The 26,354-nt window shown below is 37.8% G+C and overlaps 1 protein-coding gene across 1 annotated transcript; it reads right to left on the reverse strand.

Annotated features, from left to right (window-relative positions):
* Window positions 1–4,918: 4,918 nt before the first annotated feature.
* On the reverse strand, window positions 4,919–16,563 carry LOC120230133 (keratin-associated protein 21-2-like). Its single transcript, XM_039229587.1, has 2 exons — window positions 16,370–16,563; window positions 4,919–5,138 (listed from the first exon to the last, which is right to left on the reverse strand). The coding sequence occupies exons 1-2, from the start codon at window positions 16,561–16,563 to the stop codon at window positions 4,919–4,921; spliced, it is 414 nt and encodes a 137-aa protein (XP_039085518.1).
* Window positions 16,564–26,354: the final 9,791 nt, after the last annotated feature.

Below are 26,354 nucleotides of genomic sequence, written 5' to 3' on the forward strand. Positions count from 1 at the left end.
GTAGATGTACTTCTTTGAATCTGTATTTTTTTATCCTTTGGGTAATACCTAATAGTCCAATTGCTGGATCATAAGGTAGTTCTATTTTTACTTTCTTGAGGAACCTCTATAGTGTTCTCCAGAGTGGCTGCATCACTTTTATTCCCACCAACAGTACAAGAGTTCTCCTTTTTCTCATCCTCACCATCAACTGTTGTTTCTTGTGCTGTTAATTTTAGCCATTCTGACAGGTGTGAGGTAACATCTCATTGTGGTTTTGATTTGTATTTCTCTGATGATGAGTGATGCTGAGTATCTTTTCATGTCTGTTAGCTATCCGGATGTCTTATTTGGAAAGGTGTCTGTTCATGTTTTCTGCCCATTTCTTAACTAGGTTACTTGTTTTTTGAGTGTTGAGTTTGATAAGTTCTTAATAGATTTTGGATACTAATCTTTTATCAGATATAGCATTTGCAAATATCATCTCCCATTTCATAGTCTATCTTTTAGTTTTATTGATTATTTCCTTCACTGTTCAGAACTTTTTTATCTTGATGTCAACATGATGTTATCATATTTGCTTTTTTATTTTCCTTGCCTTTGGCAATGTGTCTAGTAAGAAGTTGCTCTAGCCAAGGTCAAAGAGGTTGCTGCCTCTAGGATTTTGATGGTTTCCTGTTTCATATTTAGATCTTTCATCCATTTTGAATTTATTCTTATGTATGGTATAAGAAAGTGGTTCAGTTTCATTATTCTGCATGTCACCATCCAATTTTCCCAACACCATTTGTTAAAGAGACTGTTTTTGCCCCCAGTGGATGTTCTTTACTGCTTTGTCATATTACTTGACCATACATTTGTGGGTCCATTTCTGGGTTTTCTATTCTGTTCTATTGATCTATCTGTTTTTATCCCGGTACAATATTGTCTTGATGAGTACAGTTTTGTAATATAGCTTGAAATCTAGAATTGTGATGCCTCCAGTTTTGTTTTTCTTTTTCAGGATTGATTTGGCTATTCAGGGTCTTTGGTGGTTCCATACAAATTTTAGGATTGTTTGTTCTAGCTCTGTGAAAAATGCTGGTGGTGTTTTGATAGGGATTGCATTGAACTTGTCGATTGCTTTGGCTAGTATAGACATTTTAACAATGTTTGTTCTTCCAATCCATGAGCATGGAATGTTTTTCCATTTCTTTTATCCTCTTCAATTTCTTTCATAAGTGCTCTATAGTTTTCAGAGTATAGATCTTTTACCTCTTTAGTTAGGTGTATTCCTAGGTATCTTACAGTTTTAAGTGCAACTGTAAATGTGATGATTGATTCCTTGATTTGTTTTTCTGCTGCTTCGTTGTTGGTGTATAGAAATGCAACAAAAGTACCTGGGTGGCTCAGTCAATTAAGCTTCTAACTTTGGCTCAGATCTTCTTTAATTTCCTCGTTAACTCATCCATTCTTTAACAGGATGTTCTTTAACTTCCATGCATTTGAGGGCTTTCCAAATTTTTTTGTAGTTGACTTCAAGTTTCATAGCATGGTGATCTGAAAATATGCATGGTATGACCTCAGGTTTTTTGTACTTGTTGAGGGTTAATTTATGACGCAGTAAGTGATTTATTCTGAGAATGTTCCATGAGCACTCAAAAAGAATGTGTATTCTTCTTCATTAGGATGAAAAGTTCTGAATATATGTTAAATCCCTCTTGTCCACTGTGTCATTCAAAGCCATTGCTTCCTTGATTTTCTGCTTAGATGATCTGTCCATTGCTATAATGGGGTGTTAAAGTCTCATTATTATATTATGGTATTGTATTATTTTCAATAACTTTCTTTATGTTTGTGATTAATTGTATCATGTATTTGGGTTCTTTCAAATTGGGAGAAAAATAATTACAGTTGTTAGATCTTCTTTGTCACAGACTATGAGTCTGGAGTTCTTTCTTGTCCAGCAAGAGAGTGGATGCAGAAATGAAAACAAGGAAAGCTAATGTCTGGGAGGAGACAAAAGCCCCAAACAGGGATTTCGGCTCCATATTCATTGAGTTCTCAAGATCTTATACACATGGTGAATGTGAAGAAAACAATCAGATAGAAATAATTAACTTGTGTGTGTAAGAAGCAAAGGTCTGGGGGCAAGTGGGATTTGAAGTTGTGATCAAAGTATATAGGTGCCAGATGGAAAGTAGTTTCCTGCAGGTGATATACAAATTACTCTTGATTCCATCATAATATCTCACTAACTAACCTTGGGCAATTTTGCCCTGTGGTGGTGGCTTTCCACCCTAAGCTTTTTCTAACCCATTTATGTAAGTATAAAGAATTCTTGAACCTATTTCCCCAAACTTCTTGATGGATAGACCCTTTAATTATAATGTAATGCCCTTTTCATCTCTTGTTACAGTCTTTGTTTTAAAATATAGTTTGTCTGATATAAGTATGGCTACTCCAGCTTTCTTTTTATGTCCATTAGCATAATAGATAGTTCTTCATTCCTTCATTTTCAATCTGCAAGCATCTTTAGGTCTAAAATAAGCCTCTTGTAGGCCATGTATAGAGAGATCTTGTTTTTTAATCTACTCCGCTACCCTGTGTCTTCTGATTGGAACATTCAGAGTGGTTCTTGAAACATATGAACTTAATGCCATTGTGTTAACTATAGAGTTGGTGTTTCTGATGATGCTCTCTGATCCATTTTAGTATTTTTTGCTTTTGGTTTTTTTTTTTTTTTTTTCTCCACTCAAAGAGTTCCCCTTTAAAATTTCTTGCAGGACTGGTTGAGTGGTTACAAATGCCTTTAGCTTTTGTTTGTCTGGGAAGCCCTTTGTCTCGCTGTATTGTCTCTCTGTTTGTTGTTCCGTATTGAACGACAGCTTTGCAGTATAGAGTATTCTTGCCTATATATTTTTTCCATTCAACACATTAAATATATCGTGCCACTCCCTTCTGGTCTGCCAGGTTTCTGTGAACAGATCTGCTGCAAACCTGATTTGTCTTCCCTTGTAGGTTATGGACTTTTTTCCTTTGCTGCTTTCAAGATTCTTTCCTTGTTTGTGTATTTTGGGAATTTGAATTTTTTTAACGTTTACTTATTTTTGAGAAAGGGAAAGAGACAGCATGTTAGCAGGGGCAGAGAGGGCCAGAGAGAGAGAGGGAGACACAGAATCCGAAGCAGCTCCAGGCTCCGAGCTGTCAGCACGGAGCCAAGCATGAGGCTTGAACCCACAAGTCATAGATAATAATCTGAGCCAAAGTCGGACACTGAACCCACTAAGCCACCCAAGTGCCATAGTACTTTGTGAATTTGACTATGCTATGTCTTGGTAATGGCCAGCTTTGGTTGAATTTAATGAGAATGCTCTTTGCTTCTTGGATTTTGACGTCTGTGTCCTTCTCCACAGGGAAATTTTCAGCTATGATTTTCTCATATACACATTCTGTCTTTTTTCCCTTGCTTCATCTTCTGGGACTCTTATGATATGAATGTTATTACATTTGGGGGCACCTTAGTGGCTCAGTCAGTTAAGTGGCCAACTTCAGCTCAGGTCATGATATTGTGGTTCGCTAGTTCAAACTCCACACCAGGTTCTGTGTTGACACCTCAGAGCCTGGAGCTGGCTTTGGATTCATTGTCCCTCTCTCTCTCTCTTCCCCTCCCTCACTCATACCCTGTCTCTCTCAAAAATAAATAAACGTTTAATTTAAAAAATATTACTCTGCTTTAATAAATTGCTGAGTTCCATAAGTCTGCCTTAGTGATTCTTGACCTTTGTTTCCCTCTTCTTTTCAGCTTCATTATTTCCAATAATTTTATCTTCTATATTGCTAATTTGTTCCTCTGCCTCATCCATCCTTGTTTCTATGGCCTCTGTTTGGGTTTGCATCTTGGTTATAGCATTGTTAATTTCAGCCTGACTAGATTTTAGTTCTTTTATCTCTACAGAAAGAGATTCTCTGGTGTCTTCTATGCCTTTTTTTTCCCAAGCCCAGCTAGTATCCTTATAAATTGTTTTAAATTCTAGTTCAGACATCTTACTTATATCTGCATTGAACAAATCTCTGGCTGTGATTTCTTCCTGTTCTGTCTTTTCTTTTTTCTTAAATAGTTTATTGTCAATTTGGTTAATATATAACACCCAGTACTCATCCCAACAAGTGTCCTTCCCATGCCCATCACCTCCCTTCCCCTCTCCTCCACCCACATCAGCCCTCAGTTTGTTCTCAGCATTCAAGAGTTTCTCATGGTTTGCCTCTCTCCAACTATTTTTCCCCTTCTTCTCCCACATGGTCTTCCTGTTCTGTCTTTCGAGGTGAATTCCTCTGTCTTGTCATTTTTTAGGAAGTAATAATAATAATAATAACAATAATAATAATAGAATGAAATAAAAATGTAAAAATTTTAAAAATCAAATAAAGGAAGCTAGATCCTAGGTATATTTTGGTTTGCTTTTTAAGAGAAGCTTGATAGAAAAGAGAGAAAAAGAGAAAAAAGTAAAAAGTAAAAAAATAGTAAAATAAAATAAAATAAAAATTTACTATTTCTGCGTCCAAGAAACAAAAGAAAAACAGCAGCAATAACATAAAAACAGAAGCAACAACAACAATTAAAATATGAAGAAACAAAAATAACCAAATGAAACAAAATCTAGTTTCCATTAGAGCTGAAATTTTGCAGCACTCTACGGTCAGTGTACTAAGCAGGAGGAAGGGATTTGTGCTGGTCTTCTGAGGGAGGGGCCTGGTGCTCTGATTCTCAGGCCAGCTTCCCCTATTGGAGATGTGCCTGGAGGGCACAGCACAGTAATGTCTCTATTCTCCATTTGGTGGCACTGTTTAGCTCACTGGGGTCTATCAGGGTTGATGGGCTAATGGTGAAAATGGCTTCATTTAGTCTTCAGAGCATGGAGTTTTTGCCCTCACAGATGCACAATCAGTCACCCTTCCTTTATCCCCCATTTCCATCAGCTCCCCACCTCCCCCCTGTCTGTGTCCCAGCTATCTGCCCACCAGGCATCGCCTCTTTCCAGAAGTTTATCTGAAGTGCAGCTGTGTTCGAAAGCCCACACTTCAGGGACTCCTTAGGTTCGGACCCACAGTAATCTTCTGACGGACAGTCTCGCCACGCTGTGGCTGGGGTCAGCTTGTCCCAGGAAGCAGTCGTGCCACTGCATAGCCACACAGCTCAGAGTTTATGATAAATCACAGCACACACCGAGGCCAGAGTTTGCTCCCCTCACCCAATCTGTTTCTATACAGGTGAATGTGTCAGCTTGATGAAATCCAATGGGTCTTTTGCCCACAGAGGTGGCTGTATCACCTCTACCAAATGCACTCCAAGCAGAGGACCTGCTTCTCCCCAATCGACCCACAGTATCCTCAGACCATACTGCCCACTCCAGGGCCTCTGCTCCACTTCCTTACCAGAGCACCACCAGTGGCTGACCTCTGAAATTTCCGACTCTGTGCTCTGCTATTTATTAGAATCTAGTTGTATTGAAATTCTCTCTTTTTCTCCTGTCAATGGTTTTAGGGAACAGTTTTCTTGTGCAGTCCCCTATGCACATCTTCACTCTTTCTCCCTCACTGCTTTCAGGGGGAATGGTTTCTTGTGCAAACTCTATGCACTACTCTCTCTCCCCCTCTGTCTTTCTCTTCTCAATGAGAACAGCTCCCTCGCCTCTGCAGCACTATGGCTTTTCTCTCCCCCAATTCGCCTCTCCATACTAGGCACTAACTGCCAAGTTCTCTTCCTCAAATTATTCAGGCTATTCTGTTAATCCTCAGATCAATTTCCTAGGTGTTCAGAATGGTTTGATGTTGATCCAGCCATGTTTGAGGGATGAGACAAGCCCAGGGTCTCCTTACTACTTTGTCATCTTCACTCCTCCCTCCTCTCATCTAAACTTACTTATGGCTTTTTTAAATGTATATATTTACATAGTTTTTATGATGCTTCCTCTGGGTACTACAGTATGCGTATGCAACTTACATCAGTGTACTGGCATATCAATATTTATGGTCACAAGTGAAATGTTGGGCATCTACTTTGATTAGATTCCTTATCATGTATACTTTTAATATTATTGCCCTGATTATGGTGCTACAATTTTTATTTCAGTCATCAAATATGATTCCTAAAAGTCATGAGCAAGAGATTAGTCTATCGGATATACTCATATTTCTGTTTTTTCCATTGTGCCTTCTTGATGTTTCAAGATCCCCTCCTTTAGCATTTCTTTTTTGTTTGAAGAACTTTTTGAAGTCAATCTTTATTTATTTATTTATTTTTACTCAACCCATTTTGGTTTTTTTATTTTTTATTTTTATTTATTTATTTTTTATTTTTTTTTTACAAATAGTTTATTGTCAAATTAGTTTCCACATAACACTCAGTGCTCATCCCCACAAGTGTCCTCCTCCATGCCCTCCCCCCTCCCCCCCACATCCATCAGTCCTCAGTTTTTGTCAGCATTCAAGAGTCTCTCATGGTTTGCCTCTCTCCCTTTCCCCCACCATTTCCCCCTTTCTTCTCCCCCTTGTTCCTCCGTCAAGTTCCTCCTAATCCTCCTATACGTGCAAACATATGATATTTGTCCTTCTCTGCCTGACTTATTTCGCTCAGCATAACACCCTCAAGGTCCATCCATGTTGCTACACATGGCCAGATTTCATTGTTTCTCATTGCCATGTAGTATTCCATGGTATAGATAAACCACATCTTCTTGATCCATTCATCTGTTGATGGACACTTAGGCTCTTTCCATGTTTTAGCTATTGTGGAGAGTGCTGCTATGAACATTGGGGTACATGTGCTCCTATGCCTCAGCATTTCTGTATCCCTTGGGTAAATTCCTAGCAGTGCTATTGCTGGGTCATAAGGGAGTTCTATTGTTAGTTTCCTGAGGAACCTCCACACTGTTTTCCAGAGGGGCTGTACCAGTTTACATTCCCACCAACAGTGTAGGAGGGTGCCCGTTTCTCCACATCCTCGCCAGCATCTAGAGTTCTCTGATTTGCTCATTTTAGCCACTCTGACTGGCGTGAGGTGGTATCTCAGTGTGGTTTTGATTTGTATTTCCCTGATGAGGAGGGATGCTGAGCATCGTTTCATGTGTCTGTTGGCCATCTGGATGTCCTCTTTGGAGAAGTGTCTGTTCATGTCTTCTGCCCATTTCTTCACTGGGTTGTTTGTTTTTCGGGCGTGTAGTTTGGTGAGTTCCTTATAGATTCTGGATATTAACCCTTTATCTGATATGTCATTTGCAACTATCTTTTCCCATTCCGTTGGTTGCCTATTAATTTTCTGGGTTGTTTCCTTGGCTGTGCAGAAGCTTTTAATCTTGATGAGGTCCCAACAGTTTATTTTTGCTCTTGATTCCCTTGCTTTTGGGGATGTGTCAAGTAAGAAGTTGCTGCGGTGGAGGTCAAGGAGGTTGTTTCCTGCTTTCTCCTCTAGGGTGTTGATAGTTTCCTGTCTCACGTTCAGGTCCTTTATCCATTTTGAGTTGATTTTTGTGCATGGTGTGAGAAAATGATCTAGTTTCATTCTTCTGCATGTTGCTGTCCAGTTCTCCCAACACCATCTGTTAAAAAGGCTGTCTTTTTTCCATTGGATATTCTTTCCTGCTTTGTCAAAGATCAGTTGGCTGTATACTTTTGGGTCCACTTCTGAGTTCTCAATTCTGTTCCATTGGTCTATGTGTCTGTTTTTGTGCCAATACCATACTGTCTTGAGGATGACAGCTTTGTAGTAGAGGCTGAAGTCTGGGATGGTGATACCTCCCGTTTTGGTTTTATTTTTCAGTATTACTTTGGCTATTCGGGGTCTTTTGTGGTTCCATACAAATTTTTGGATAGTTTGTTCTAGTTTTGAGAAGTATGCTGGTGCAATTTTGATTGGAATTGCATTGAATGTGTAGAGTGCTTTAGGTAGTAATGACATCTTAACTATATTTATTCTTCCTATCCATGAGCATGGAATGTTTTTCCATTTCTTTGTGTCTTCTTCAATTTCCTTCATAAGTTTTCTATAGTTTTCATCATACAGATCTCTTGTATCCTTGGTTAGGTTTATTCCGAGGTATTTTATGGTTTTTTGTGCAATTGTGAATGGGATCAGTTTCTTGATTTCTCTTTCTGTTGCTTCATTATTGGTGTATAAAAATGCAACCGATTTCTGTACGTTGATTTTGTACCCTGCAACTTGGCTGAATTCTTGGATCAGTTCTAGTAGGCTTCTGGTGGAGTCTGTCGGGTTTTCTATGTAGAGTATCATGTCATCTGCGAAGAGTGAAAGTTTGACTTCCTCTTTGCCAATTCTGATGCCTTTGATTTCCTTTTGTTGTCTGATGGCTGATGCTAGGACTTCCAGCACTATGTTAAACAACAGTGGTGAGAGTGGACATCCCTGTCGTGTTCCTGATCTCAGGGGGAAAGCTCTCAGTTTTTCCCCGTTGAGGATGATGTTAGCTGAAGGCTTCTCATAGATGGCTTTGATGATGTTTAAGTAGGTTCCTTCTATCCCAACTTTCTCGAGAGTCTTTATTAAGAAGGGATGCTGTATTTTGTCAAATGCTTTTTCTGCATCTATTGACAGGATCATATGGTTTTTATCTTTTCTTTTATTGATATGATGGATCACATTGATTGATTTGCGAATGTTGAACCAGCCCTGTAACCCAGGAATGAATCCCACTTGATCTTGGTGGATGATTCTTTTGATATGCTGCTGGATTCGATTTGCAAGGATCTTGTTGAGAATTTTTGCATCCGTATTCATCAAGGATATTGGCCTATAGTTCTCTTTTTTTGTTGGATCTCTGTCTGGCTTGGGAATCAGAGTGATGCTGGCTTCATAAAATGAGTCCGGGAGTTTTCCTTCGACTTCTATTTTTTGGAATAGCTTGAGAAGAATTGGGATTAATTCTGTTTTAAATGTCTGGTAGAATTCCCCAGGGAAACCATCAGGTCCAGGGCTCTTATTTGTTGGGAGATTTTTGATCACTGATTCGATTTCTTCACTCGTTATGGGTCTGTTCAGGTTTTCTATTTCTTCCCGTGTGAATTTTGGTAGTGAGTGTGTGTTTAGGAATTTGTCCATTTCTTCTAAGTTGTCCAATTTGTTGGCATATAATTTTTCATAGTATTCCCTGATAATTGCTTGTATTTCTGAGGGGTTGGTTGTAATAAGTCCATTTTCATTCATAATTTTGTCTATTTGGGTGCTCTCTCTTTTCTTTTTGATAAGCCTGGCTAGAGGTTTGTCAATTTTGTTTACTTTTTCAAAAAACCAACTCTTGGTTTCATTGATCTGTTCAATTGTTTCTTTGGTCTCTATGTTGTTTATTTCTGCTCTAATTTTTACTATTTCTCTTCTTCTACTGGGTTTAGGGCGTTCTTGTTGCTCTGCCTCTAGCTCCTTTAGGTGAGCTGTTAGATTTTGGACTTGTGCTTTTTCTAATCTCTTGAAATAGGCCTGGAGAGCAATGTACTTTCCTCTTAGGACTGCCTTGGCCGCATCCCATAGATTTTGAATTGTTGTGTTTTCATTTTCATTTGTTTCCATATATTTTTTAATTTCCTCTCTAATTGCCTGATTGGCCCATTCATTCTTTAGAAGGGTGTTCTTTAACCTCCATGTTTTTGGCGGTTTTCCAGACTTCTTCCTGTAATTGATTTCAAGTTTCAAAGCATTGTGATCTGACAGTGTGCATGGTATGATCTCTATTCTTTTATATTTATTGAGGGCTGCTTTATGTCCCAGTATGTGATCTATCTTGGAGAATGTGCCATGCGCACTTGAGAAGAAAGTAAATTCCCTGGCCTCAGGATGTAAAGTTCTAAATATATCCGTCAGATCCATCTGGTCCAATGTGTCTTTCAAGTCCATTATTTCTTTAGTGATTTTCTGTCTGGTTGACCTATCCATTGCTGTAAGCGGAGTATTAAAGTCCCCTGCTATTAGCACATTCTTATCTATAAGCTTGTTTCTGTTTGTGATTAATTGTTTTAGATATTTAGGTGCTCCCATATTCGGTGCGTAGACATTTATGATTGTTAGTTCTTCCTGATGGATGGACCCTGTAATTATTATGTAGTGCCCTTCTTCATCTCTTGTGATTGTCTTTAATTTAAAGTCCAGTTTGTCTGATATAAGTATCGCTACTCCGGCTTTCTTTTGATTTCCTGTAGCATGATATATATTTCTCCATCCCCTTACTTTTAATCTGAAGGTATCTTCCCGTCTAAAATGAGTTTCTTGTAGACAGCATATTGATGGATTTTGTTTCTTAATCCATTCTGCTACCCTATGTCTTTTGATTGGAGCATTCAGCCCATTTACATTCAGTGTTATTATTGAAATATGTGGGTTTAGAGTCTTTGTATCTTTTGTAGGGTTCATGTTTGTGGTGGTGTCTCTGGTATCTTTGTTCCTTGCAACCTTTCCTTCAGAGCATCCCCCTCAGGATTTCTTGTAGGGCTGGCTTCGTGGTGACAAATTCTTTCAATTTCTGTTTATTTGGAAAGGTTTTTATCTCTCCTTCTATTTTGAATGACAGGCTTGCTGGATAGAGGATTCTTGGCTGCATATTTTTACTGTTCATCACATTGAAGATTTCCTGCCATTCCTTTCTAGCCTGCCAAGTTTCAGTAGATAGGTCTGTCACCACTCTGATAGGTTTCCCTTTGTATGTTAGGGCCCTTTTCTCCCTAGCTGCTTTCAAAATTCTCTCTTTGTCCTTGTATTTGGCCATTTTCACTATGATATGTCGTGCAGAAGATCGATTCAGGTTACGTCTGAGGGGAGTCCTCTGAGCCTCTTGTACTTCCACATTTACTTCCTTCCCCAGGTCGGGGAAGTTCTCTGCTATAATTTGTTCCAGGACTCCTTCAGCACCTTTCCCTCTCTCTTCCTCTTCTGGTATTCCTATGATACGGATATTGTTGCGTTTGACCGTATCGCTGAGCTCTTGAATTTGAAGTCAATCTTTAAATGTAGGTTTACTAATGACAAATTATTTATTTTCTCTTGAGGATGTTTTTATTTCCCCTTCATTTTTCTTTTTAAAATGTTTACTTACTTATTTTGAAAGAGTGAGGGGAAGAGAGGAAGAGAGTGTAAGCAGGGCAGGGTCAGAGAGAGAGATGAGAATCCCAAGCAGACTCTGTGCTGCAGCCCAGAACTACCTGAGCCAAAATCAGGAGTGGAATGCTTTGGTTTGTGGGTTCAACCCCCTTGTCAGGCTCTGTGTTGACAGCTCAGAGGCTGGAGCCTGTTTCAGATTCTGTGTCTCCCTCTGTCTCTGCCCCTCCTCCATTCACACTCTGTCTCTCTCTCAAAAATAAAAAAATAAACATTAAAAAAAATTAGGGGTGCCTGGGTGGCTCAGTCAGTTAAACATCCAACTTTGGCTCAGGTCATGATCTCATGGTTCATGGGTTCACACCCCACAATCAGGCTTTGTGCTGACAACTCTGAGCCTGGAGCCTGCTTCAGATTCCGTGTCTCTCTTCTCTCTCTGCCCCTCCCCCACTCACACTCTGTCTCTGTCTCTCTCCTCTTAAAAATACTAAAAATAAACATTAAAAAAAGAGTGGGATGCTTAAGCAATTGAGCCACCCAGCGACCCCTCCCCTTCATTCTTGAAAATAGTTTTGCAAGATGTAAAATACATTGATGATAGTTATTTTCTTTCAACATTTGAAAAATGCTATGTCATTTTTTATTACTCCATTGTTTCAGATGACAAATCAACTGTCATTCAAATTGCTGATATGTGTTGTGCACAATGTGTTGTGTTTTTCTGGCTATTTTCAAGGTTTTTTCTTTGCCCTTACTTTCCAAAAATTTAATTATGAAGCATTTTGGTGTTAATTTATTTTGTTTGATCTAAAAATACTCACTGAGAGGTCTTAATTGGAAACAGAGAATATTAATAAAAAGTATTAATTATAAATATACATTATTAAAATATTATATTTTAATGGTCAAGAAAGCTTATTCAAAGCTTTTAGGCAATAACATAATTTACGAAGAATAAAGAATTAGGTTATTAATCAGAATTTTCAAAAGCTGTATTCAAAGAGAGACAAGAGAAATCATTTAAAGACTAATAAAAACAAACATTAACTAAAGACTTTATATCTAATGAAGCTGTTTTTCATATAATAGTGTATTAGAACAACAGTGTTCAGCATAGAAGAAATTAGGAAATTCTTCACTCTCAAGCCTATAGTGAGTAGCAAAACATTAAAGGCATATAGATATATAGGGGTGTGTGTGTGTGTGTGTGTGTGTGTGTGTCTATACATGCCTATGGGTATACATGTATACATATGTGTGACTATGTGTGTGTGCCATGATATATATTTAGTGAAATATACAGCGAAACCAATCACAAAGACTAGATATGAAGATTATAATATATTGATTAATAATATTTGTATATTAATTATATATAAATATGTAAAGCTAATAATATATAAATGTGTCATGATGACAAAGTAGTAATAATCCAGCTAAAAGACAAGGAAGTAGCAGAAGAGGGAAAGAAGGAAATAAATTAAGCTGATGTTGTATAGACAACAAGGGAAGTTACAAATATGAATATAACTAGTATATACTTATATATCAGATATATATGAATATAAATATTAGATAATAAAAGGTTGAATAAGAAAAGAGGGAACTAAACACGTTAAAGTTATTATAGATACAAAGGTACCTAAGTAACCACTAGAAAAACTACAACTATCCAAATACCATTTTTATAATTTATTACAGTGTATTGAATTATGAAACATAACCATCATATCAACACATATGAATTGACTTCATTTATCTATTAAAGAAAACATTTTAAATTTGGCTCATGAAGCAAAACATGTGTGTATGTGCTGTACATATACACCTAAAACAAATTGTCAGAAATACAAAAATAAAGGCATATACAAAAGTATATGGGCAAAATGTCACAAGAAAATAAAACGACCATGATATCAACCAAATAGAATTCAGGCCAAAAATGATTAACTGTGACACAGGAGAGCTTTCTCGTGCAAATAACAAACAAATCACAAGAAATATCTTACAGGTATCAATGTGCATATAGCAAATAATACACATACCCTCTTTATGAAGGTACAGATATATAAAGCCAAGATGTAGAAGAAATCATTTTAGTAATGGGGGACTTTAAAACAGCACTTTCAGAAGAAGACAAAATGGAAAAAATAAGTAAGCAAAGAGAAGACCTAAACATTGTTATCAAAAAGGTAGCTTTTATGGTTACATATTGACCTTTATATCCTAATAATAGAGATGAATCATCTTCTCAAGCTCCCAGAAAATATCCACAAAAATTGATTGTCTATTTATAGAAAGCATTAGTAAGTTTTGTAAAGTAGAAATACTAGAAAAAAATACTCTTTGAAGTCAGATAATAAAAACAATAATTGTTAATGAGAATAAAGAATAAAAAACCCTTTAAAAATAAAATCAAGCTGGGGGACCTGGGTGGCTTAGTCGGTTAAGCGTCCGACTTTCGCTTAGGTCATGATCTCGCGGTTCGTAGGTTCGAGCCCCGCGTCGGGCTCTGTGCTGACTGCCAGCTCAGAGCCTGGAGCCTGTTTCAGTCTGTGACTGTTTCAGTCTGTTTCAGTCTGTGACTCCCTCTCTCTGACCCTCCCCTGCTCATGCTGTCTCTCTCTCTCTCTCTCTCTCCCCTAGAAATAAATAAAACATTTAAAAAATAATAATAAAATAAAATAAAATCAATCTGTAATAAAACACACACAAAAATACCCTTTTACTTGGAAAATAAAAAACCTTCCATTAAAAAATTCTTTGGTGAGAGAGGTGATACAAATGAAATGACAGATCTTAAAATAATTAAATGATAAAAATGGTCCATAACAGGGCTTATGAGAAATATTTAAAGCAGTTTTATAAAAAAAAAAATTATAGCATGAAGACTTTCATCAGTAAAAATGAAAGAAAATAAATTTATATTTCCTAGTATACTTTATAACACTTATAAAGAAAAATTTTAAAAAACAAAAAAGCACAAAGAATTAATAAATAAAAACGTAGAAATTAGTGAGGTAGAGAATCACATAAAAAGGTGACTTATAATGAGCCAAAATGCTGTTATTAGAATTAACAGAACTTGCCAATTCGATGAAGAGAAAAAAAGAGAAACCATTTAAAAAATAAATAATATGAGGGAACATTAAACAAGAAATTTTAAACATCATATGAGACAACTTTTAAGAACTCTTTGTATTGTAAATTTGAAAACCTAGATGAAATAGATCATCTCTTAGGAAAATACAGTTTACTAAAAAGGATGCCATTAGATTTAGAAATCAAAAGCACCAATATCCTTAGAATAAAGCAAATTGTTAACAAAATACTTCACATAACAGCCAAGACCTAGATTATTTCTCAGAATTCTATCGAATATTCAACAACTGAATATCTAAGTTGTTGAAGAGCACTGAAAATGAAGGACAACTTGTTAATTCCTATTATAAAGGATGAATAATATTGAATCTGTGATAGGCAGACTCTCCACATGCTCCTTTGATTCCAGCCTCCTGATGAAAATGCCCTGGGGTGACCTCATCTCTGTGAGTGTGAGGGAGACCAGTGACTTGCTTTGTATCCAACAAAATATGGCAAATGTAAATAGTTAATGTGTAAGTGATTATGTTACGTAAGATTATAGCACTCATCTTGCTGGAGTCTTTCTTCTTCCTTGCTGGCTTTGAGAAAACAAGCAACCATCTTGGAAATTTACTTGGCAAGGAACTATGGGCAACATTTGCAGCTGAGGGGGACTTCCAGCAGAGAGTTTGCAAGGGTCCCTGGCCAGGAGCCAGCAAGAAAATGAGTCTTTTGTTCCTACAACTCCAATGAACTGAGATCTGCCAACACTAACATGAGTCTGGAAATGAATCCTTCCTAGCGAAGCCTCAATGTGACCACAGTCCCATCCAACATCTTGAATTAGAATCTCATGAGACCCTGCAGCTTCTCAGCCTACATCCGAAACAGAGTTTTTATCTAAATATTATGGCCCACCATGCATGCCAAATAGCTTTAGAATTTATTGCCAGCTTGGAATGTAGTAGATTATTAAACTATTCCTTAAGTTATGTCTCTTATACCTTTAAAATGGATACTTTTAGGGATGCCCTGGCTTAGTCGGTTAAGCCTCCAACCTTGGTTCGGGTCATGATCTCGTGGTTCACAAGTTCGAGCCCCCCATCAGGCTCTGTTCTGACAGCTCAGAGTTTGGAGCCTGCTTCAGATTCTTTGTCTCCCTCTCTCTCTACATTTCCCCTGCTTGTGCTCTGATTCTCTCTCAAAAATAAATAAACATAAAAAATAAAAAATTAAAATAAAATAAAATAAATTAAAATAAAATGGATACCTTTAAAAATGGATGCCTATTTAAAACAAAATTTTTAAATGTTTATTTTTGAGAGAGAGAGAGACAGAGACACAGAGGGAGACAGAGCGCAAGCAAGGGAGGGGAAAAGAGAGAGGGAGACACAGAATCTGAAGCAGGCTCCAGGCTCTGAACTGTCAGCACAGAGCCTGATGTGGGGCTCCACCTTGTGAACTGTGAGATCATGACCTGAACCAAGGTTGGAGGCTTAACCAACTGAGCCACCCAGGCACCCCTTAAAATAATACCTTTGAAATGGAGGATTAAAAGTAGAGAAGGATACAGCAACAATGTTCATTTAATTTATGGAACATGAATATAACATTTGGGGATATTAATTGTTTCTTTATTATGTACTCTATGCCAGGCTATGCTTAACCTAACATATAAGTAGTACATGATTTACTGTTACCAGTTACCCAGCATAAGAGATAGTATTCCCTCAGTAGCAGAGGAGGAGGAAATGGAACTGTACAAAAACTACTTTTCTAAGAAAACTGACCTAAAGATAATAAGAGAAAAATACCTCCCAAAGAAAACAGTTGTTAGCTTTCTTGAAAAAAGAAAAAAAATTGTAAGTAATACTGGTCATAAAATTATGACCAACATGAAAACCAGGGCTGCCATTTTGGATTGAACAAGTTTATTAGGTCAACACAGAAACGAGCTCCAGCATGAACATCATCAAGGCAGTCGCTGTGACACCATCACCCTGATGAAGACAGAACTGTGCGGTCACAGGTGAATTTCACCATCTCCCACTTCTTGAGGCAAATCCAGGGAATCTGTAGGTTAGGTTGTAGGCAGCAACAGACCTACTAGACTTTCATCATGCAGGATATCGTCACCCAAGGGAAAGGCCTAGAAGGTGTAGGGCTCAGAACTGGTGAATCCCATGTCCACGTGTAGAGGGTGAGAGTCCCTCATGGCGTCCTCATTACTAGTAGCCACAGCCAAAACCACAGCCAGAGCCACAGCCATAAAGAGAGTGGGAGCGATATCCGTAGCCACAGCCAGAGCCACAGCCTAGTCTACGGAAGCCACAGCCATAGCAGGAGCCATAGCCACAGCCTCCGTAGCCACAGCCTCCGTACCTGCAGCCTCCATAATAGTTTCCGTAATAGCTGCCACACATGGCGTTGGTTGTTGTTGTGCTTGGGTAGAGAAGGGGAGGAGAAGTGTTACTTCAGTGTGGACATTCCCCTGCAGAGGGCCTTTTATATACCCTCAGCGTGAGTGGGACCCACCATACAAGTCATGCCATTGGCTAATTTGCAAGACCGTTCTGAGTAATTTGTTCGCTGCTGATTTTAGGGTATGGCTTCAGGGGTAATGAAGACATTTGCTGTTGTTTAGCTACATCTGAATCACTTGTGAATCATGAATAAGAATCAATTGTCTCATATTGAAAACCTTACTTATACAAGATCTTCAAATTAGCAATTTTTAACCAGACTTTATGATAAGAAATAGCATTTGTAGTACACATTTTGAGCTCCAAACAACCAATATTTTTACCTTTTTTTTTTTCTTGGCTGACATTCAACCGGTCAGAATAATCTACCTTCACCTGAGATTCTCCGTCCCTTCTGTTACAAACTCATTTTTTCTCCTTAAGGGATTTTCCTTATTTTCACATGAGACATGGTTTATAGTAAGAGCCAAAAGATATCACTAAACTATATGAGGCTATTGACAAAAAGCCAATAGTTTGAAATTCTAGACCACCAGTCTTGAAAAAACTGAGCTTTTCTTTTTCACTTACATTAATATTTCCTTTCGTGATTCTATTTTTAAACCATCAATTTTATTTCATGGTTTCAACTTTATGTCCTGCATCTATAGCCAGACAAATAGAAATGAGATTTTATTTCATTTATAAAATTGCATATTCATGAAAGAGTTTTCTTTAAAATTCAACATATTTGTAATATTTGTGTTTTGACTCAAAAGTGAATATAGGCATTTCTTTACTTAAAATAATACTACTGAGATATCTTTCATGGCACTGAAGGACTTTCAACAACAAACAATGAAGTCTTGGTAAAATATCTTGGATTATGAGAAATGTATTACTAATGCCCAGTGAGTTTTTTTTTTTTTTATGTAATAAAGCTCAGAGCTTACTTCAGTGATTAAGTGAAATAGCCCTATAAACTTGTGTTCATAGATAATTCATTAGAGTCAGATACAGCATAATAAATAAAAGTAAAACTTCTGAAATCAGCTCTCTGGGTTCAAATCTTATCTCTATCCCTTATAGCTCTGTGACTTTAACAGTGTGCTCCACTTGCGAATGGGATGCATCAAGCACAGCAATGTCTGGCATGTAGTAGGTACTAGAATCACCTTTGCTATTATTATTATGTACTTCATTCCAAAACTGTTTTCCTGGATAGAAGCTTTTTTTTTTTTTTCCAAATAGTTTATTGTCAAATTAGTTTCCACATAACACTCAGTGCTCATCCCCACAAGGGTCCTCCTCCATGCCCATCCCCCAATCCCCCTCACATCCATCAGTCCTCAGTTTTTGTCAGCATTCAAGAGTCTCTCATGGTTTGCCTCCCTCCCTTTCCCCCACCATTTCCCCCTTCTTCTCCCCCTTGTTCCTCTGTCAAGTTCCTCCTAATCCTCCTATACGTGCAAACATATGGTATCCGTCCTTCTCTGCCTGACTTATTTCGCTCAGCATAACATCCTCAAGGTCCATCCATGTCGCTACACATGGCCAGATTTCATTGTTTCTCATTGCCATGTAGTATTCCATGGTATAGATAAACCACATCTTCTTGATCCATTCATCTGTTGATGGACACTTAGGCTCTTTCCATGTTTTAGCTATTGTGGAGAGTGCTGCTATGAACATTGGGGTACATGTGCTCCTATGCCTCAGCATTTCTGTATCCCTGGGGTAAATTCCTAGCAGTGCTATTGCTGGGTCATAGGGGAGTACTATTGTTAGTTTCCTGAGGAACCTCCACACTGTTTTTCCTGGATAGAAGCTTTAATGAAGAGTTATGTGAGTTGAACAAGAGAGCTCAGACATGCCTAAGCCCTCATGTAGGGGTCTGGGGTCATTGCAAAGAACAGAGAAACCCTACATTAAGTCTATGCATCTAAAAGTAGAGAAAGGTACTCCTGGGTGCCTCAGTCGGTTAAGCATCAGACTTGGGCTCTGGTCATGACCTCATGGTTCATGAGTTTGAGCTCTGCCTCAGGCTCTGTGCTGACAGCTCACAGCCTGGAGTCTGCTTTGGATTCTGTGTCTCCCTCTCTCTCTGCCCCTTCCCTACTCAAGCTCTATCTCTGTCTGTCTCTCAAAAGTAAATGAACATTGAAAAAAAATTTAATAAAATAAAATATAAAAGTAGAGAAAGGCATATTCTAATTTTCCTGAGAAGGAGCAAGTCCTTTGAGTGACCCAAGAAACACAACATTAGCAGATAGAATACAACATTTGGTGCCTACCCAGATGGATTTAAGTGAGGGTTCATTCTTTTTCCTAGCACAGTGAAAATCTTTCTGGCTATAGAGCCACAAAGATGTAGCACTGGATGGCAGGAAATGGATTGATCAGAGGAGATTTTTGGTTAATGACAATGGAAACTGGCAACATTCGTTATGTAGTCACAGATGTCAGCGCAAGACAGACAAAAGTGTTCCCTTTCAACCAAAAGCACACTTCTGCACAATAAAGTCCACCTCAGGAGGGACAGGAGAGGTGAAAGCTTTAATTAGATTGAGCTTTCATTCTGAAGACTAGAATGTCATTGAGTTTTGCTCTTGACCTGGAAGGGACAAGAATAAATGTTTTGCAGTCTAGTAGAAATGGCAATTCAAGATAGAATTTGGTAAAATATGAAAATAAAGCATATTTGTACGCTAGTGAAGTTTTATCTCATAAAAATGTCACCTGGGCTATGTATTTAAAATAAAATGAATTGTTTTAGCTAAAAAGACATATTGAGCAATATTAGGTATCTCATACTTTAAATAAAATTTACCCCTTAGCGCTTGTATTTTTCCAAAGCTAAACAGAGAAAGTAACGTTTTCATCAGCAATAGGCAGGTGAACTTGAAGTTATTATTAATAAGCCCGAAACAATTGGAATCAGTTGAAGTCTGCATAGGTTTTGTGATTTCATAGAATTTCATTATGGAACTTAAATTTGAGCCCTCAGCGAGAAAGGGCTTTAAAACCAAGTCAGATATCTGTCATTTAATGCATATGATCTGACTGAAAATATTGAACCAACAACAGAGTAATTTTTATTCTGAAGGCCTAATGAAATAAGAGGTTTGCAGTTTTTGTTGTTCATAATTAATGCAAAATAATTTATAATAAGTGCAACATTGCTGTGACTTACTTCACATACTACTGAGGAAATACAAAACTCCTTGTGAAATAGTGATATTCAAACTCAGGGAAGTATCTTCCTTGTCTACACCATACTCCCTGACACCATGACCTCCAACACCAACTGCTATGGACGCTATGGCCATGGCAATGGCTGTGGCTGCCATGGATATGGTGGCTACAGATATGGTTGCTGCTGCCCATCTTGCCATGGAAGATATCGGTCACATGGATTCTACTGAAAACTTCTAGAACCACTGGACCCACCAGATTTGTCCTCCTGTGAAACACGGATCCTATCTCTTCAAAATAACAAAATTCTAAATCTAGGCTATCATGAAAGAACTACAGATGTTATCTTTCTGACTCCATTGTGGAAGTTCATAAAGAATATTTTTTAAAATGCAATAAAAGTTTCTTCTTGACCTCTCAGTCCTTCTTTCAGTAAATTTAATCTTTTTTGCTAATATGATATGCTTTCATATTTATTTATTTTCACTGTTATTATTGCATATGGATGATTATAAGATAAAAATGTGGTGTGTAGTTCCTATCCCGTTGACACTGCTTTCCTCCATGTTTTTTTTCTATCTTTTGTGTGTGTGTGTCCCTTTAAATATTTCCCCTGCTATTTAAAGCTGGGCTTCCATGTGACACAGTTGATTGCGTCCCCCTCAATAAATTTGGCTTCTCTTTCATTTGCGGCAGAACAGTTCAAAACACACCTGAAGTCTGATAGCTGCATGGGGCTGGCTGGCTGCCCTGGTTTCCCCAGGACACAGAGGAACACACCCACGCGTTAAATGATGCTTCTATGAGTTTTCCAGGCGTCTGCTTTCTGGTGGCTTCATCATAAGAAAGCTTCTCAGATGCCTGATGTCATTCCCACAGAATTCACATCCAGCCTGAAAGTGGACTAGGGAGTGTTGTACCAGCCCCGAGAACCTGGCTGCCTTTAGTAAATTTCTTTATGTGAGATCGTGTTGATTATGAAGTCTATTTCATACATCCACTCAGTCTTTCCTTCATTTAACACTCCGTGTTTAAAGTATGCCAGGCATGCTGCCGTGTTGGAAAGAGAGTTATTTGAGATTGTTTCCATTGTCATGTTACTGAATTTTATATAGATGTGCCACCTAGAAGACATGGATATCTATGTAATATTAAACTGTGGAGGTAGAATATTCTGATGTTTTAAAATCTTTCCCAAATAAAGAATTGAAGTGTCTTTTCACCCTATTTATATAAAAATAAAGCTTCTCAAAATTAATTTGTAAAAACAAACTGTTGAGATTAAGAAGGATATATATTAGTCAAATTTCAAAAATAAATTATATAATTAAATAATAGGATTCAGATTGATTTGAAAAATAAAAGATGATTTGGTGAACTTAACAAATATTACATTTTTCCAGTAATTCAAATAAACCGAATTTAGAACCAAAACTTCAAATCTATGTATTATAAAATCTTAAAATTTTTTCTAACATGTTAAGGCATAGCCTATCATAATGTGAGTTCTTACTGTTATAAATAATTCCGCATGTTTTTTTAAGGTTATTTATCTATTTTCAGAGAGAGAACACACGTGTGTGAGCGGGGGAGAGGCAGAGAGCAAGGAAGGGAAATAATCCCAAGCAGGCTCAGTGCTGTCAGTGTAGAGTTGGACACGGGTCTCAAACTCACAAACCGCTAAATCATAACCTGAGCTGAAATCAAGAGTTGGCTACTTAACCACATGAACCACCCAGGCATCCCAATTTTGTGTGTTTTATATTCAATGATTATTTATTAGTAATTAAGGCAAGTAACAAATTGGAAATAAAATGTTATATTGGTATAGTTTTCATTTTTTAAAGTTTAAAGAGCACTGGAGTGTCTGGGTGGCTCAGTCTATTAAGCATCTGACTTCAGTTCAGGTCATGATCTCATGGTTCGTGGGTTCAAGCCCTGCATCAGGCTCTGGGCTGAGAGCTTAGATCCTGGGGCCTGTTTTGGATTCTGTGTCTGCCTCTCTCTCTCTCTCTGCTCCTACCCCGCTCAAGCTCTGTCTCTCTGTCTCAAAAAATAAATAATTGTTAAAAAAAAATTTTTTTAAGTTTGAAGAACACTGCTCTAGACCAGGGCTTATCAGATTATTGTCTGTTCCCACCTGTGGGACCCAGAGACCCTTTCAAGGGGTTCATAAACCCCAAAGCATTTTCATTATATAGTTATTTACCTATTCCATGCTAATAAGCCCATGAATATACACCAGAGTTTTCCAGATATATGCTATGTATGACATGCTACCACAATAGACTGAATGAAGAAGCAGATATGAGAAACCCATGTCCCATATTTCTTCTGCCACTATTTCAAGAAAACCTTCCTAGTAAAATTCAAGGACACCTTTAAAGCCAAATTGAGTATATAGGAATCCAAAAGGTGAGATGAGGGATGAGATCCAGCACATATATTTGGATTTCCAAATAAATGATTAATTGCATAATATAATGGTGTACTGCCACAGAAAGTTATGGTTAACAAACAAATTAAACTCTCAAGAGGAAAAAATGCAGCTCTGTATTCATACTTTAATGTAAATATAGTCAGTTCATTGTCAGTAAGTAGTAGAAAATATTATTTGATGTGAGGAATTATTTGTCCGGAAGAAAGGAATTATATAATTTAAAAGATATTTTACTTCAGATAACTCCACATTTGTATCACTTCCTCACTCAGATAGATAGACTCTAAGTTCCTTGACTGTATATCTAAATATGCAATAGAAATTACTATCATAAGAAAAAAAACAAGGAAAATTGAGTCCAGGCTCTTGAATATCAACAGCATTTCAAGGAAACTACATATCAACTTTAATAACAAACCTGGAGTGAGAAGATCTCTAAAATATAAGAAGAATCTAGTTAAGGACCTGTGACATGATTATTGTATTCCAAGAATAATAGGTAATAATAGTTTCTATAAGGACATCTCCTGGCTTATTGAAACAAGTGCTTCATGAAGTTTTATTAAACTCTGCCTGAAATATGAGGCCATACTGCTTCGTACACTGCAGAAAGTGTATAAAATTCCTTACGCAGATGATGACATTCAAGTTGAGGAAAATAACTCCCTGCTGCACAATGGGAACTTCTATCCCTGATACCACACACTCTAAACAACAACCATGATGGCAGCCTGCCTTATGGCTCTGACTCTGGCTATGGGGAGGATGGATATAGGCATGGGTGCTACTGTCCATCTTGCTGTGGTAGATGGTGGCTCCATGGCCCCATGGATTCTACTAAGGAACATCCAAGCAGCTAAGTCGACAGTACTCCTTCGCCTGTGCTTTCCTTACTCTGCTTCCATGGTTTTTCACAAGAGTAATTCTATTCTCTAGACAAATTGTGACAAGCTCATCCATGATAACCTGAAAAACACAAAGTTCGGTTGATGAAAATAGCCAGGACTGTGTAAAAACTTACAGATAAGTTTTACCTTTGATACTGTGTTACTCAAGTAACTTTGGTATTGTGTTTTCTATTTTTGATCAATATATCTCAAGATGGAAAATTTTAAGTTTACTTTTGGGTGAACTTGTTTTTTCATATTTAGTATTATTTCACTTAGATCGATTGGTTTGACTCTGTGGTGAACTGTCTTTGGACATTGCCTTTGTTGTTATTCTGAGATGATCATTTCCCAAAAGATAAGGATATGGCCATCATTCCTTTATAACAGCATCAATATAAAAACTTTGCTTTCATATCTACCTATAAGCATTATGCACTACAATTCATATATAAACAAGTTAAATGATTTTCTATTAACATGTGCTAAAGATGTCTGTCTTTGTCTTTCTATAACCCTACAGTTAGGTTGTATCATTCAGATATGTACCTTTGGGTACGTATAAGTGGTTTATTCTGCCTTTCATACTTCTTCCTCTTCCTCTGAGCTCAACAGCAAAAGTGGCACGCTGGTAGGTCTTTTCTCATTTTAGAGATCAATTAGAAAAAGCCACCTGGCTCCCTTTTAAATAAACAATGTTTTAGCAAGCTGGATCATCACCTTTCATTTCCATTAGGGGTATTAAGCTTGTCATTCCAACTTTTAATTGGAAGAAAATAAAACTTCCTAATTATTTTTAGCGTTTATTTATTTATTTTGAGAGACACAGAACTAGCACGAGTTGGGGAGGGGCAGAGAGTGAGAGAAAGAGAGAGAATCCCAAGAGGGCTACTCGCTGCTGGATGTCAGGCTTGATCCTACAAAGCGTGAGACCATGATCTGAACCGAAACCAAGAGTCGGACACTTAACCGACTGAGCCATTCAGGGACTCCTCTTTTCTTAATTATTCTAGCTTTCTTCCCTAAGCAAATGAGGGGAAAAATCTGCATAAGATACCAGTGAGGAACAATGTCTCTGAATATCCAGTCTTCTCAGATACCAACACATGCAGCTGAAAGGACGCTAAATATTTCATATTTTTTAAACTTTCGGGAAATAAGTACGCTGTATATTATATTACATTATAAGCGTCCTATTTCATTGTCTTGGCAACTGAAACACCTCCAGGAATTCACCTCCGAATTTTCCTCTGGGACAGCAGATGTTTCTCAAAGGCTGTATATAACTGACACACTCAAGGTAATGAATAATGAAAAAGATATTATTTTGCATAATATCACTGCTAAGGGATCAGAGCCCTGAAGTGAGAAGGGTTGCTGGCACATAGTTTTGCCTAATAAATATTTTTAATAAATAAATTAATGACAATAATGTTGAAAAATGTCTCCCTGGAATTTTATATTCTACTTTAGCAGAAAATGAGAATGTAGGGATATTAGCTATCTCTGGGGTCTTGATGTGCTAATAATGTTATTTCTCCCAGAAAGTATTGATTGTTCCTTTATGTGCTCCCTGTACATCACTCAGAATGGAACATAGTTTTATCATAAGAGGAAAACAGGGACATTCTCAGTCCCTCACTCAACTCTATTATGACTGAGAGACTGAGGACAATGAGAATTATAGATCACTCTTAATACTTAATTTTTAATGTTTATTTATTTTTGAGAGAAAGAGAGAGACAGAATGCAAGCAGGGGAGAGGCAGAGAGAGAGAGGGAGACACAGAGTCTAAAGCAGGCTCCGGGCTCCAAAGTGTGAGCACAGAGCCTGACATGGGGCTTGAATTCATGAACCACGAGATCATGACCTGAGCCAAAGCTGGATGCCTTTGTTTATACTGCTTTTCAAGAGAGATTCCACTTGAAGATCAATGGACCCAAGGAACTCAGAAGGTAAAAGGGTAGAGAAGTCTACAGATCTCTCCTTGGAGTGACAAGAGAGGACCACTACATTGAAGTGAGTTTCACACACTGTGGCAGAGAAAAGCAAAAAATCCTTCTGTTCTGCCCCTTCTCTGTAGAAAGATCAACTTTTTTTTTTCTTTTTTAACAGTTCGTGGTATATTTGATATACAAACCAAAACAACTGCACGGATTTAAAGCATACATTGTAATGGGCTTCACCATATTATTACACAATCTCACAATCAAGATAACAAATATATCTATCACCCCTTTTGATTTTTTGTTTTTGTTTTTTTTATTTCTAGGAGAGAGAGAGAGAGACAGCGTGAGCAGGGGAGGTTCAGAGAGAGAGGGAGTCACAGACTGAAACAGGCTCCAGGCTCTGAGCTGGCAGTCAGCACAGAGCCCGACGCGGGGCTCGAACCCACGAACCGTGAGATCATGACCTAAGCGAAAGTCGGACGCTTAACCGACTAAGCCACCCAGGCGCCCCACCCCTTTTGTTTTTGTGATTGAAGTAAGAACACTTACCATGAGATCTACACTATTGTCAAAATTTCAAGTGCACAACATGATGAACTAGAGTCACAATGTTGTAAAGCAGATCTCTAGAACTTATTTATGCTGCATAATTGAAACTTAATACACGTTGAACAGCAACTTCCTACTTCCTTGTCCCCACAAACCTTGTCTACCGCCATTCTCTACTCTGTTTCGATGAGTGCGACTTTCCTAGATGCCTCACATAAGAAGAATTGTGCTCTATTCCCTTCTATGATGGACATGCATCACTTATCAAAATGTCTTCCATGTTCATCTATGTTGACAGAATTATCTTCTTTTTTTAAAGCAGAATATTCTGTATATTACCACATTTTTAAATCCAATAATCTTCTATTGGATTTAAATTTATTACATTTTTGTAAATGTTTATTTTTGAGAGAGAGATAGACAGAGTGTGAGCAGGGGAGTGGCAGATACAGACGGAGACGAAGAATCTGAAGCAGACTCTAGGCTCTGAGCTGTCAGCACGGAGCCTGATGTGGGGGTCCAACTCATGAACCACATGATAATGTCCTGAGCTGAAGTTGGAAGCTTAACTGACTGAGCCACCCAGGCACACCCCTACATTTTGTAATCCATTCATCCATCAGTAGACATTTATGTTGTTTCCATATTTTGGCTACTGTGAATCATGTTGCAATGAACATGTACACACAGATATCTCTTTGAGATCCTGATTCCAATTATTTTGGATATATA

This window comes from Hyaena hyaena, unplaced genomic scaffold (assembly GCF_003009895.1).
Source record: "Hyaena hyaena isolate Hyena2069 unplaced genomic scaffold, ASM300989v1 scaffold_2, whole genome shotgun sequence".
NCBI lineage: Eukaryota > Metazoa > Chordata > Mammalia > Carnivora > Hyaenidae > Hyaena > Hyaena hyaena.